Source organism: Maylandia zebra, linkage group LG13 (assembly GCF_041146795.1).
Source record: "Maylandia zebra isolate NMK-2024a linkage group LG13, Mzebra_GT3a, whole genome shotgun sequence".
In the NCBI taxonomy this organism is placed as follows: Eukaryota; Metazoa; Chordata; class Actinopteri; order Cichliformes; family Cichlidae; genus Maylandia; species Maylandia zebra.
In genome coordinates, this window is record NC_135179.1 from 8659510 (window position 1) to 8672674 (window position 13165).

Genomic DNA, 13165 nt, shown 5'->3' on the forward strand with positions numbered 1-13165 from the left:
CATGAAACACCGGGGCTTGCAGGATCTGTCTGACCACAGTAGGTGGCAGCGTAGCACAAATATCCACATGTCTCCCTCTGACAGATGTGGGTTTCAGGGAGGGAAGCACGGGGCTGACAGCTGGAGACAACATGGCATGAGGAAACTGAAATGACGGCGGCAGACGGGGCAGGACAGAGAACTGGTGGAAATTTTGGTGAAGTACAGTCTTGAAGTAACTGCTCGGATTGGCTCTGTAAGATCAGACAGGATGGGAAATTCCATGTTGAGATAACCAGAGGACACCAGGGTGAGGGCAGTGTGAAAAAACAAAACAGGAGACAAACAGAAAAAAAGGGAGAAAGAGAAAGGGCGGGAAAGTGACACAATAAGTGACACAGAGATGAGGGTGAAGTCAGCTCCCAGGTGTTTTGATGCCATCAGTCACCCTAACACTGACACCCAGGTCACCCTGTGATTCAGGGTGAACAGATTTACATAGCGGCAGCATTACATCACCGCTGGCTCATGTGTCCCTCCTGGTCTGTAACCTTCATGTATGTCGTTATTTATGTCAGTAATGCCCTTGTTCGGCAATAACACAGAATCACATCTGCCCAGTAAAATAACACACTCTACTTTTATCCAGAGGAACACTGATCAAGTTAAATGATGAAACATAATAGAAACACAGCTAACCTACACAAATGTGATACACATTACAAATTCGTCTACAGTATGTGGGCTTCTTTTTAACATATAAATGCAAACAGATTCACAATAAATGCTTCTGTGCTGGTTATCGTCTCATATGCACCACTGTGAGGGTCACTGATAAAACACATCAAACTGCAATACTAAACTTAAAATAGATTATTATACAATCATCAGGATATAATATTTACCATGTACTACATACCTACATCAATGATTTAAGAAAATGTTGGTGATAGCAGATTTAAATAAAAAACATACATGGTCAAATTCATGAATTAACCAAACCGATCTTCTGTTATTAAATGTGTCACAGCTAACTCAGACTTTTTGAAGAAACTCTTTACCTACATTTACTATTGAACAAACGCAATGTGGAATACATGACTACAATAATGGCCTGAGATAATGTCTTCCCTTTTCATTAAAGCCTGGCTTCGTGTCTGATGCAGAAATACCGAAGCACAGAGGAAAGATGCACAGTAGAAACGCGGATGTAGCTTCTGGATCTGAAAAGTAAAGCCAACCTGGCAGCGCCTGACTCAGCCTCAGCAGACACTTTCCTGACTTATTTTCTCAGCAAGTCCCTTCAGATCACACTGATTAAAACATTAAGTCTATTTTGTTTATTTGGAGGATTATCCAGGGTTATCCTCGTTGGCTAACATCTTGAGTCGGTGCAATGACTCGGTTGCAAAACACCAAAATGGTGACAGCAAACATGCTCATTGCAAGACAGAAAAAGTCTGCATCCGTCATAAAGGTCGATTACAGCCCCAAGCAAAAAACTAAAGTGGCATCACAACTGCTGGTGTAAACTACACATGGGTGTTGTTGTTTTTAAACATTATTTTTATGGCATTTTTAGGAAAGTAAGGAGAGGTCACAATAAAACCCCAGCCACTGGATCGAGCCTTGAGGCATTTGGTCATTTGTTCAAACTCACACTCAGTTCAGTGTTATGCCAGGTTGTTGTGCACCTTTTGTAGTTTTTTTAACCTGGTGTGCTGCATTCACCTTCAGAGTAAAAGCTGAAATGCTCGTCTTTTACCTTGAAGGCGAACTGCATGTTACACAATTTCATTCCTGCTTGGAGAGCAGCTGGAGAGTTTTCTTAGACAAGTCAGAGTTTTCCGTAGAAACTATGGGCGACTGCGGAAATCTGCAAGCAACCAAAGAAACTTTAAGGAGGCCAACTGGTTGGGGAACATACATTTTCCCCTCATAAATGACGGACAAGTTACCGTCAACGTGGTTAGTAGTCATGTGACTGTGAAACCTCAATACTAGCACGGAATGGTGAAACTGACCATCAGCTCACTGTCCTGAATGGTCAATATTATGGTCATGCGGCGACCATAATATAGCCTTCAAACTGCCCAATTTGAACACAGTAGAGTGACGTCTGATGGAATAGAGTTAAAAGCAGTACAACCTTGTTATAGTCATTCATTCTGAGACTGAATCGCATAGCGCTGCCTTTTATTCATTTTGAGGCATTGTTTCGTTTTCCCTTCCTTTTAAAAAGTACCGGCCTGGATTAACATCGTCTGTGAGCCGATCCTCACCCTCAGGCTTTATGTTACGTACTTCAGATTTTCAGCTGGAACAGGTAAGAGTTCAGAAGGTTAAGCAAAACCCTGTATTTATAAGGTAGCTTCTTCTAACCCACTTAAAAAGACAGTTTAAAGAAGTATTTGTCTCCTCAGTGTATAATCATGCTCAAGCTTAATGACATAAGGGCCCTCGGTCCATGTAAACATCGAGATGCTCTCACCTCCTCTCAGAGTTTAATTAAATTACACTGAAACCGTTAAATTATCAGGACAAAAGCTTGTATTAAAGCAGCAGGAGCTCAGACACTGCACTCCGATCATTTGTCATCCCTCACGAAAACCCCCACAGCAACACTACCCCCCATTACAACCCACTGTTATATGTGTGTGTGCGTGTGTGTAGACTGCACTGTAAGATATTCCTAATTATGTCAAACAGAAGGGCAAACCAGCTGCCCTGCTGGTAAAGGCTGACTCAATCCACCCAATAACTGAAACAAACTTGTGCATGTTTCATCTTCACCTCCCAGTAACGACGCAAAAAAGCTACCAAAAATGCTTCTGATGAATCTTTATCCCCACATGTCATTTAAAGATTACACACCGTGGAGCTAAACATTAAACCAACAACTCAGGGGCTTTTGGCAAACGTGCTGAGCCAATTTATTCAAGACTATTCAATCACAATGTCCTTCATGTGTCAGCGTCCGCTACGGCAGAGCAGTTCTCTCATTAAGAGAAGTGCGCTTGAGAGTTGAGGAAAACACTATTAGAAGCCAGTAGGATGTTCAGTTTTCACCCTTTTCGGTCAAAAATAATGTTGTTGTTTAATGATTTAAGGTTGTTGGATGAGTCCAACACTCAGTTTTTAATTCTAGTTTTGATATCGAGTGAATACAAACCAACACCTAACTGGACTGAAATGACATCTGCTGGAAGGTTTCTAAGCAGTTTAACCCTGAACAGAAATCTGATCCCTTAACTTTAAATATGGAGGTTGTGCTGCTCCTGCCACAAAAAGATCCAGTCCAGGAAGCATTTAAGACAATCATGTTGTTGTAGTGATTCCCATCTACACTTTATTGTAGTAAAGATATCGAGAAGTGTGCTTTATGTCTTATTTTTGGCTAAGAAGAACTGGCAACAAAGACAAACTTTTTAAACCTGAATCAGAGTCACAAAACTTTTAAAGCACTTATTATCAGATTTTTTCGCTACATTTTATTCCCTGATGGCCAAAATTAAAATTCATGTTAGGTCTATTTCCTCATTTATTTAGATAGGGACTGCATGGAGTCACTGCTGAGTAACAGTGGCAGTTGACGGAGTGTTTTTATTGCTTCATGCAGAGATGTGACTGGAGGCACAAAAATGCATTGAGCAGGTTTATTTCAGTTTCATCGTGACACAAGATTTCATTTCTCTCTTTTGGTTTCACATTATTCATCAAAGGCCAAAACAGAATAAATGACTTATAAAAGCACACATATATTTAGTCAGCTATTTAGTCATTAAATTCTAGTCTCAACAATCAAGATTTGCACTCCACTAAACAGGTTTTGGCCTGTTTAGGACTTTAAATAAAAGAAAAATATTTCATCTAAGTGGGGTTTACTAACTCAAACTTTGAAAAAATCACAGAGAAAATACGGTAATTTTAAAATTTAATTCATGTTTTACTTTTTTCTGTATCTCTGTGTAATAGCACATACAACAAAACAACAATGGGTGTAATATTTCAAACCAGGGCTCCAACATCCTCTTTAGAGTTAAGGCTTCTTGTTGTAGTCACATGTTAAAGAAACATGTTTTAAGAAAGTACAAGTTATCTTTGTAGTAAAGTCCCACAGCCTTTCATCTTGTATAGTGATGTTACCCCAACTGTAGCGACGCTGACAATGAAAGGACTCCACCTGAGCAGTAACCACTCGTATGTGCAGACGGTTTAAACACCATCGCGCTTTGTTACCGTGCGTAATGAAAATATGTGCTGTCCCGCAGCTGGCAATACAAATGATCAACCAGCTGTGAAATAACGAGTGGATGCTGTAGAGGTGGATAACACTGGTAAGTGTGTGGATGGGAAAGGGCAGGTGGAGATAAGGGAGCTGTTAATTTGTGGAAAGACTTGAGAGCAGGTGGGACACTCGATAAAGGGATGGATTAATATTACGGCTGCTGACTGTGTGCGCGTGGCTGATGATATACATCTTGTGGAGAGGAGGAGAAGAAACAAAGACCTAATGAAACATCCCAACAGCCTCGTAAATCCAATCAGACAACTGTCCACACTGATGAGACGCAGACAGCGCCGCGACTGGCTGGGAGACTGTGACGTCAGCAGGAGGATCCCTTACATGGTCTTGTTACAAACAGCTTTGACAGGAGGGCCTGCTGCCATGGAGATAGCATCCCAGTGACCTCCTGGTGGGTGTTAAGCTCTGACTGACCTCCTGCTGCCTGAGTGACAGCGCTGCTATGCGATTGTGATGAAGTATGAGATACTGTGATGGAATGTGTGCGAGGGAAATATGTTTTGCGGTTAACTGATTGCCACGGAGCAGAGAGACTGAAAATGCATTCATCATGTTAATCACAGTAACTCATGATACATATCCTACGATAACTGTGGCATCGCGATACAGCAGTTCTGCAAGAAAATCACAATATTTGTGATTGTAGAAGAAAAAATTACCTCTAAAAAGGCAAAGACCAAGAACTGTGCATTTCAAGGTTTTCATGCGTTTTTTAGCAGTGATTAAAACAGGTTAAAATGCTCAAATCAAAATAAACATTAACATTTAGATGCTAATAATCACTGAACGTGTGATGATGTTTGTGCAACAATTACGCAACTTTTAGAACTCGCTAATTTTCTCCCCCTTCTGAGAGTTTCTTCTTTTAACCTGTATATTTTACTAATTACTGTGACTATTTCCTGACAACTTTAAAAAAGTGTAAATATGCAGGAACTCATAACTTTTGGCCAGAATTGACTATTTTTGGTGACAAAGCGTGGCACTAACTTCCTTAATTGGCACAGGTTGCTAGGAGTTAGTGGAGAACAAGCTGAAACCTGTGGAGCTGAAAAATGACAATCCACAGTGTCAAAAATATTGGCATCCACCAGCGCTTCCCCTCAGCTTCCTAGTAAACACACCTATTGTATATATTTTTTCAGAAAAACCTGACCTCAGGGTCAGTGAGATTCAAACTTGTATGAAATTTTAAGTAGATACACCTATGGAAAAAAGTAAACAGTTCATGTGTTCCTACCATCTTTCCCCGCTGCTGTGCTGAGCGCGTTTCTCGCAGGGTGAAGACGTTGCCGCAGACCGAGATCTCCCTCCAGACGCCTGGTTTGGAGTCCTGGCTAAAGCCGTTGCGAGGGTGCATCACCAGCACGCCATTGGTGGTCAACCCGTCCATCTGACCATCAGATGTCTTCCACTTAGCAGCTTTCTCCTGAATGAAGCAAAAAACACGCTGATATTCATATGCGTTCAGCAGCCCTTCGTCCAACCTCCAATCATATTTAGCAGACAATGTGCAGATACATATTTAGCAGACTGAGCTTTCTCTACTGAGCATGTGTGAGTTTAGTGTTGCCACCAAGAGCACTAACAGGACACCATCAGTTGTTGTCCTCTGCTGTCAAACAATGACAAATTGAGAAGGACAGTAAAAACAAGAACATGGGAAAAGTAAAAGCAGGTTAAAGGTTTTAGAATAATATGAGAGCACACGCTCTACGACACGTTTTTCATGTCTTGTTTTCCTCTTTGTCCTGTGGTTCTTTAGTCTTTCCTTCTCTCATCCTTCTGCCTTTTTGCTCTCACAAACTCGCCCACACGTGTCTGAAGCTCCAGATGAAACAGTGCTCACCCCGAGGAAGATGCTCTTGGAAGAGTCGAAGCCTGCGGCGTAAATGCGCGCTGTGTAAGGCGGCGTGCGCTGGCACATAATGCGGCAGGCGAAGCGGGAGATGGTGCTTTGGACCGACTGAGTGTCTGCGTTACTCTGGCTGCCTGCCACTGTATCCGTCACTACAAAGTCTATTGGACTCTCTGTGGATCGACCGATCTGGAGAAGAGAGATGGAAAGATTAGCCCACAATGCTTTTCAGCGATGTGATAATATAATGATGTATTACCTCAGGGGAAGCTGGTAAGATGAAAAACATAACAGAGAATGGAGACAAAAACTGCTAAATGGATGCAGAATGTGTCCAGGATGGAATCCATTAGGAAATTTGAAATACATAAGCCAAGACAGTTGGATAATCTTTAATAGCAGACAATACGCAGAACAAAGACATGCTAGAGACTTTTAAGTAGAGTCGAATTGCTTCACATGCATTGCAAACTTGTATAAAACCCATAAAACCCCTAAAGATGAGTACTTTTCTTCCCTGATAGCGTCACCAGAGTACCATAGACACCACACAGGAAAGCCTCAGTGTTAGTGCAAGTCAAGACAGAACACAATGACTTTGGAGGAATTCTGTGTTAAAAGCTTTACTGATGCAGTAATATCTTTTGTCCAAATCTGACTAAGATGAATGATTCATGATTGGTTCATTTTATTACTCAACACAGTGAGATCAGGACACAGTCAGCTCCAAGAGTTAATGTCACCAGATGGAAAGAAGTCATTATGTGACATGGCTGAAAGCACCAGCAGAGCAGTAGACTGCTTTTTCCAAGCTTAAGGCGACTCACCAGTTAAGGTCATCAGGCAAAAAATAAATAAATAATAATAGAAATTTTAACATTTACCATTTCATTAAAACTCCATTTGATGTAAAGATCATTTTATATCCAAGCATGCATCCGTTTTCTGCTGCTTATTCATGTCTGGGACACAGGGACTCCAGTCTAAGCAGAGATGCTCAGTCTTCCCTTTACCCCTCTTCTGGTGAGGACACTGAAGCCAAGCCAACTGAGAAATGTGTTATCTGCAGCAGGTCCTGGACTTGCCTCCTTCTAGTAGGACGTCACTTAAACCTCCTCCTTTCAAATGACCAAGCTTGCATTTGGGATCTTATTCTTTTTTTCATAGATCGGCCAATAAATGAACCGTTCTGCCTTTTCTTATGCGCAGTTTAGGGCGCCAGGGATTATCCCGCCAACACCTCCGTGAATACACAAAGCACCGGACCCCCATGGATCCTTTTGCAGGTGGTAAACTGACAGGATGGTGGAGTCGAACATCGCTTGAGCTGACAATAAGCCCATTCACCGAGGCTCCTGGGTAGTTTCCTAATCTGGGCAGTACTTCTAAGGTTTTTTTGTTTGTTTTTGTTTTTGTTGCGGTTGTTTTTGCTTTTCTTTTTTTGAATCGCACTTAGTCTGGCCCCTCACCCAGGACCAATTTGCCTTGGGAGACCCTACCAGGGGCAAGTTGCCCCCGACAACATAGCTCCTGGGATCACACGGGCACGCAAACCCCTCCACCACGATAAGGTGGCGATTCATGGAGAGGTGTTACATTAAGGGCTTTTTTTTTTTTTTTAAATTAAAAACATTTCTACAGTTACATTTGTATACACCAGTGGTGGTTCTCAAACTGTGGCTCATCCAGGGGGATGTGGACTATACAAAAGATTTTTGTATAGAAAACAAAACTGTGGTGATGCTTTTGTGTTATTTTTTATTAACTAAAATTCAGCTTTGATCCTTGTTTATTGGTGACTTGATATGGATAAAGCTAAAAAAGAATCTCTGGTTTATACTTTGAGATATGGCACATTATGAAGATGCTGAACCTGTTTTAGTACACAGACAACTATAACTGAAGTACTTTGATATTGTTTTTCAAAGAGGCTTTTTTCTTAGCTTTTCCAAGTCCATTTGTGGCCCTTTATTCATGGTGCACATTGGAATAAAGGGTCCGTTATTACGAGAGGTACAAATTTGGAAGCAGTTTGCTGTAATCAGGACTGAGGTTTCAAAGTATCTCAAGTGTCTATGTGTCACTTCCACTGCTGCAGATCCAACTGCTGACTGTGTTGATAAGCGGGCCAAACCACAACAACTAACTTCCAATTATTTTCAGAAAGACATCATGCACTTCACCTCACACATTGTGCCTCATGTCTCTCATTCCGGCGTCCCTTCAAGGGCTCTGCTTTAAAGATCGAAAATCCCTGCACTAAACACGCAGATGCTCTGTTACCAGCCTCTATTTAATATGTGTGTGAGTGGAGCAGTGAAGTGGAAAAAGTAAGGACTGTGAATTGGTTGTAAAACTCCAGGCACGGTGATAAAAGCTGGGGCTTGTTACCTGGAACATGTCTGTATTGCTGTCGTGGGTGTACTCCACCACCACCGTCTGGGCTCGAGACAGAGTGTAAGAGATGCTGTGCTGGTCTTTGTTGCTTATGGCCTGGAAAGACAGAAGGAAGAGATCAGATCAGCACCGAAAGCAGAATCATACCCTTCACTTTAAATGCAGAAGACTGAACTGAGCATGTTTTCTATCAAAAACACCTCTGACATCTCCTCAATGATCCTTGCAGAAAATAACAGATGCACACGGGAAGGGTGGAGATGTGTAATCATTAACTGGATCCATGTTCTTTTTGGTCAGTTAGGACCACACACAGGACTGAAACGGACAATCGCTCTTCCAGACTGCAGCTAAAGCCTGGCCTGTGCGCGAGTGCGTGTGTGAGTCAGGGTATAAAAGTGTGCGTTCTCAGAGAAGCCATTATGTGCTGATGTCAAACCAAAAAAAAGCACTCTCTCGCACACATACACAACTACAATTCCCTGATCATTTAACAGATTTTAGTGGATTTCTGGGCAGTCTTTGGGCTGATGATGGAAACACATGAACGTGTTCTACCCTGGATTTTGCAAGAAAATGCTCAGTTACCTTCCACTGGACAGCTCGCATTTGTTTCTCTTATAAACCTTGACCATGTTCCAGTTAAATCCCATGTAAAAACCATTGTCCAAATATATTTTAAAACCTTGACAAAACCTTGTACCTGATTTTTTTCCTTGTTCTGCAAACTCAGGGAAGCTCTGCTGAGCTTTTTTTCCTTTTCTCTCCTGACAATTGTGTGTGTGTTTGTGAGATTCATTGTGTGCAGTACTTTAATATCACAGAACAAAAAAGCAGTTTCACAAAAGCCTTTGTTGGAGCACTGCAGGCCAAAACCACTGAACCAGTGTGTTTGTATTTGACGTTTTCATAAAAACAACATCCCACACCTACGCAGAGATGAATTAAAGAATGCAATTTTCCATCATTAAATGTTTAGGCCATGTGTTTAATGAATCTAACTGACGGCTGCAGCTTTGTGATCACTTGTAAGTCTAAAAGGTCGTGTTATTGTGCGTCTCACCTTGGCTGCTTGTGGAGAGCAGGCGACGTGAACTGTGCTGGGCTTCACCCCGTTTGCCTTCGGCCTCTTGCAAAGTGCAAAGCGGCTTTTACGTCGCCCCCGATCCCCGTTGGGCAGAGAGCCATTGTATCTGCATGTACACACACACACACAAACATAAACACACTTATGCATGCATAAAACAATAGGGCATTATTGTCTGGGCAGCTGCATAATACGCTGGAAAAAACAGTCATTGTGGAAAATGCTTGAGGCCTTTTAGTGCACTCCCTCCAAGTGCCTAAGACTACACGCACACAAACAGCAACCTATACTTTTTATACATGCCTTTCTACAAAAGTACATCATGTGCCCCAAAACAATAAAGCCCTCCAAACATAACCCTCGAAAGGCTGAGAAAATAAACACACAGAGAGACTCATTTAGACTGATACATGGCTGAGGAAAGGAGAATAAACAGAGGCGTTCCCTCCAACAGAAAAGTCTCTGTGGCTCTCAGCAGCACTGTGACTGCGCTGTTGTGTCTCTCTGAGCGTGTGTGTGTGACTTTGTTAACATCCTGAAATAAGAAAACATTCATCACTTCTGTCCACATTTCAGCAGGTCAACAAAGTGCCACTGATTACCAAGACAGAAAGAAAAAATTATATCTGGTTCATCCCTCTCATAAAACCTTCCACTTTCTATTCAGTACAGCAGAAGGAAGGCGCTCACTCGCCCTCACAACAACACAATCAACAAAAGGAAGTCATTAAAGCAAAACAGGTTGAAAGGCAGTTTGAGTTTCCAGGTAAAAGCGGCCACAGAGGATTTCAGGAAGTAGTTACATTATTTCAAAATAAATTCCAGTAGAGCCGAAGTTATGTATCCAGCAAAAAAACAAAACAAAAAAAAGCAAAAAGGACAAAAAGCTGATAGCATTGTTTTTATTTTTAACAAAAACAGACAAAACAATACAGGTTGAATGTTACACACTGGATACATGTTAAAAGTAATATGTAATTCACTGACATTTTATTAGGTACACCTGTTCAAGGCAAATATTTAATCATTTATATTTGATATATACGGCAGGAGCTCTGCGCTGTGACATGCTGAAGTTCAAACGGGGAATCAGAACGGGGAAGGTGATTTAAGATTTGACTTTTAAGGTGGCATGGTCCCACTAATTGCTAATCTACTGGGATTTTCCCACACAACTATCTCTAGGGTTTGCAGAGAAAATATCCAGTGAGCCACAGTTTTCTGGAAGAAAATGCTTTAATGATACCAGAGGTCAGAGAAGCTGGAAACAAGAAGTCAACAGCCACTCAAATGACCACGTGTTATAACCCAGTTTTGCAGACTAAAATTACGTCAGTCATAACACACACACACAGGCAGAAGATCACACCGGGTGCCACTCTTGTCATCTAAAAACAAGAAACTGAGCTACAATTCACACAGACTCTCTTGGACAACAGAAAATTGGAAAAACGCTACCTAGGCTGTTGCGTCTCGACTTCTGTTGTATTGTTCCTGACCATGTCCATCCCTTTATTACCACTGTGAGACCATCTTTGAATGGCCTTCCAGCAGCATAACGTGCCCCAAAGCTCAAATCATATCATATTAGCTTCCTGAACATGACAAGTAGTTTAATAAACTCAAACGACCTCCAAAGTCACCAGATCTCAGTCCAGCAGAGCACCTTTGGGATGTCGTGAAACGGGAAACTCGCATCATGAATAAAAGAAATCTGTGATGCTGTCATGTGTCAATTTGGACAAAAATCCAAAATCTGATGGAAAAAAAAGGATCCAACTCAGTACCAGCGAGGTCTACCTAATAAAGTAAACTAATTGTATTTAAAAAGGTCTTTTGAGTTTTTTGGAAAAATGTGGACAATTTGGATCTTTCAGAAAGTCCATCGGAACAGTATGTTGCACTTTTTGAACTGCTGCAGGATTTTTGTCTAAAATTGTACAAGAGGAGTGGTCTGTTGCACGTTGGGCTTCTCTGACTTCATTTATTTGTACAATAAGGAAATGCAATCACATATAATTTGAAGTCTGCCACTAATTATTTAAGCAGACAACACATAATAAATAGTCTAAGTAATATTTACATGTATTTATATAAACACACTACATTTTGGTTTTGGTTCTGTTTGCTCATTTATGGAAAATTGTAACAAACTTATTACTGAACAAAAAGAGAGAAATTTCCAAACACATCGGATCCGTGTTTCTCTCAGTACACAGATGTTTTACTCGTTATTGCACACACATGTTTCAGATAAGCCGTCACCAGTGTGAAGTGATATTCCTATGAGCGGTGCCACGGCTTTATAAACATTACTGCATGCATAAACACTGCTCGCTACTTTAACATTGTTATGACATCCAGAAGCCACAGACGTTACGGTATGAACTCTTCTGACTTATACCCTAACTGCACTTTACGTCTCAGAACACATAAGAAACAGTCACACGTAACTCAAGGTTCAATGTGTAGTCTTTCAAAGAGGTAATCTTCTTCATACAGGAAAACTATTCATGCAGTATAAGCACAGTTGGAACGTGTCTCCGGCCAATCAGACTCTTGAAACAAACCCACCCCCTCTATGAAGTCCAGGTATGACAGACGACACAGGCGGGTTTGTGAGGACGCCCAGCCTCCAGCTAAATGTTTCTCTGAGTTAGAAGATCTGGGATCAAACAACGCTTGAAGGGTTTATGAGTAACCATGGTGAGAGAACAGAGCCACGGCAACGTTTGGGAAGAGTAACCATGGCAAGACTGTAACCATGGTGAAGTTTAGCCCGTATCCAGAGCAAGGGCAGGGCGGTCTGCTGGAAAGAGCCCAAAGTGTTCCTGGCAGTTCAAAATCAGGTTCCCATGGGTAGCAGTACTGCATGCATGACACGAATATTCTCAAAACAAAAGCAGAAAGGTCAAAGATCGGCGACAAGTTCATGATTGTGCATGCAGGTTGGAAGACAGGAAGAACCAGAGTCAGGAAAAAGTTAGTCTGAATGTGCAGATTCATACTGTATTCCTTATTTCCGACAGCTAGCACCATCTAGTATGTTTGTGTGTGTCTGTGTATTCACTCCAAACACTAATAAACTAAATCCCAGTTTGCAGCAACAAGGTAACACTCATACAGTAAACCTATAAAAGCATAAAGGCAGGTAGTGTGAGCAATTACTTCTCATGCATGAGTCACTCTCTGTGTCTCTGTTTATATGTGTAAAACCAAGCAGCAACTATCAGGGCTGAAAAATAAAGTGAGCAAGGCAAAAAACCGCAGTTCCTCTAGTGGACATTTAAAGGCCAGCTCTGATAGCAAGCCAATCCCCAAAGACATGTTAAAAACATACAAGTTTAACTATTGACTGACAGGTGGATGCTGACATGAGTAAATGTAGTCTCCAAGGCCTCACCTCTATTATTGGGTCTCCAAATGCGGCATTTGGGAAAACCTGACAAATTATCTGGCTTATTGTTAAATCTACCAGTCCAGTCACCTTTAACACTGCAATAGTACTGACTTAGAGTTGGTAATTACTTAAAAAGAT

At 41.5% G+C, this 13165-nt stretch overlaps 1 protein-coding gene across 4 annotated transcripts in view; it reads right to left on the reverse strand.

Annotated features, from left to right (window-relative positions):
• The window catches only part of peli1b (pellino E3 ubiquitin protein ligase 1b), a 68007-nt gene that overhangs the window by 5630 nt on the left and 49212 nt on the right, over positions 1-13165 (reverse strand). For all 4 annotated transcript variants that reach the window (XM_004553461.6, XM_004553460.4, XM_076891481.1 and 1 more), the window contains exons 3-6: positions 9604-9733; positions 8535-8636; positions 6135-6332; positions 5526-5714 (exon numbers count right to left, since the gene is read on the reverse strand). In XM_004553461.6, the coding sequence (XP_004553518.1) occupies positions 5526-5714; positions 6135-6332; positions 8535-8636; positions 9604-9733 (619 nt within the window). The remainder of the gene's footprint in view (positions 1-5525; positions 5715-6134; positions 6333-8534; positions 8637-9603; positions 9734-13165) is intronic.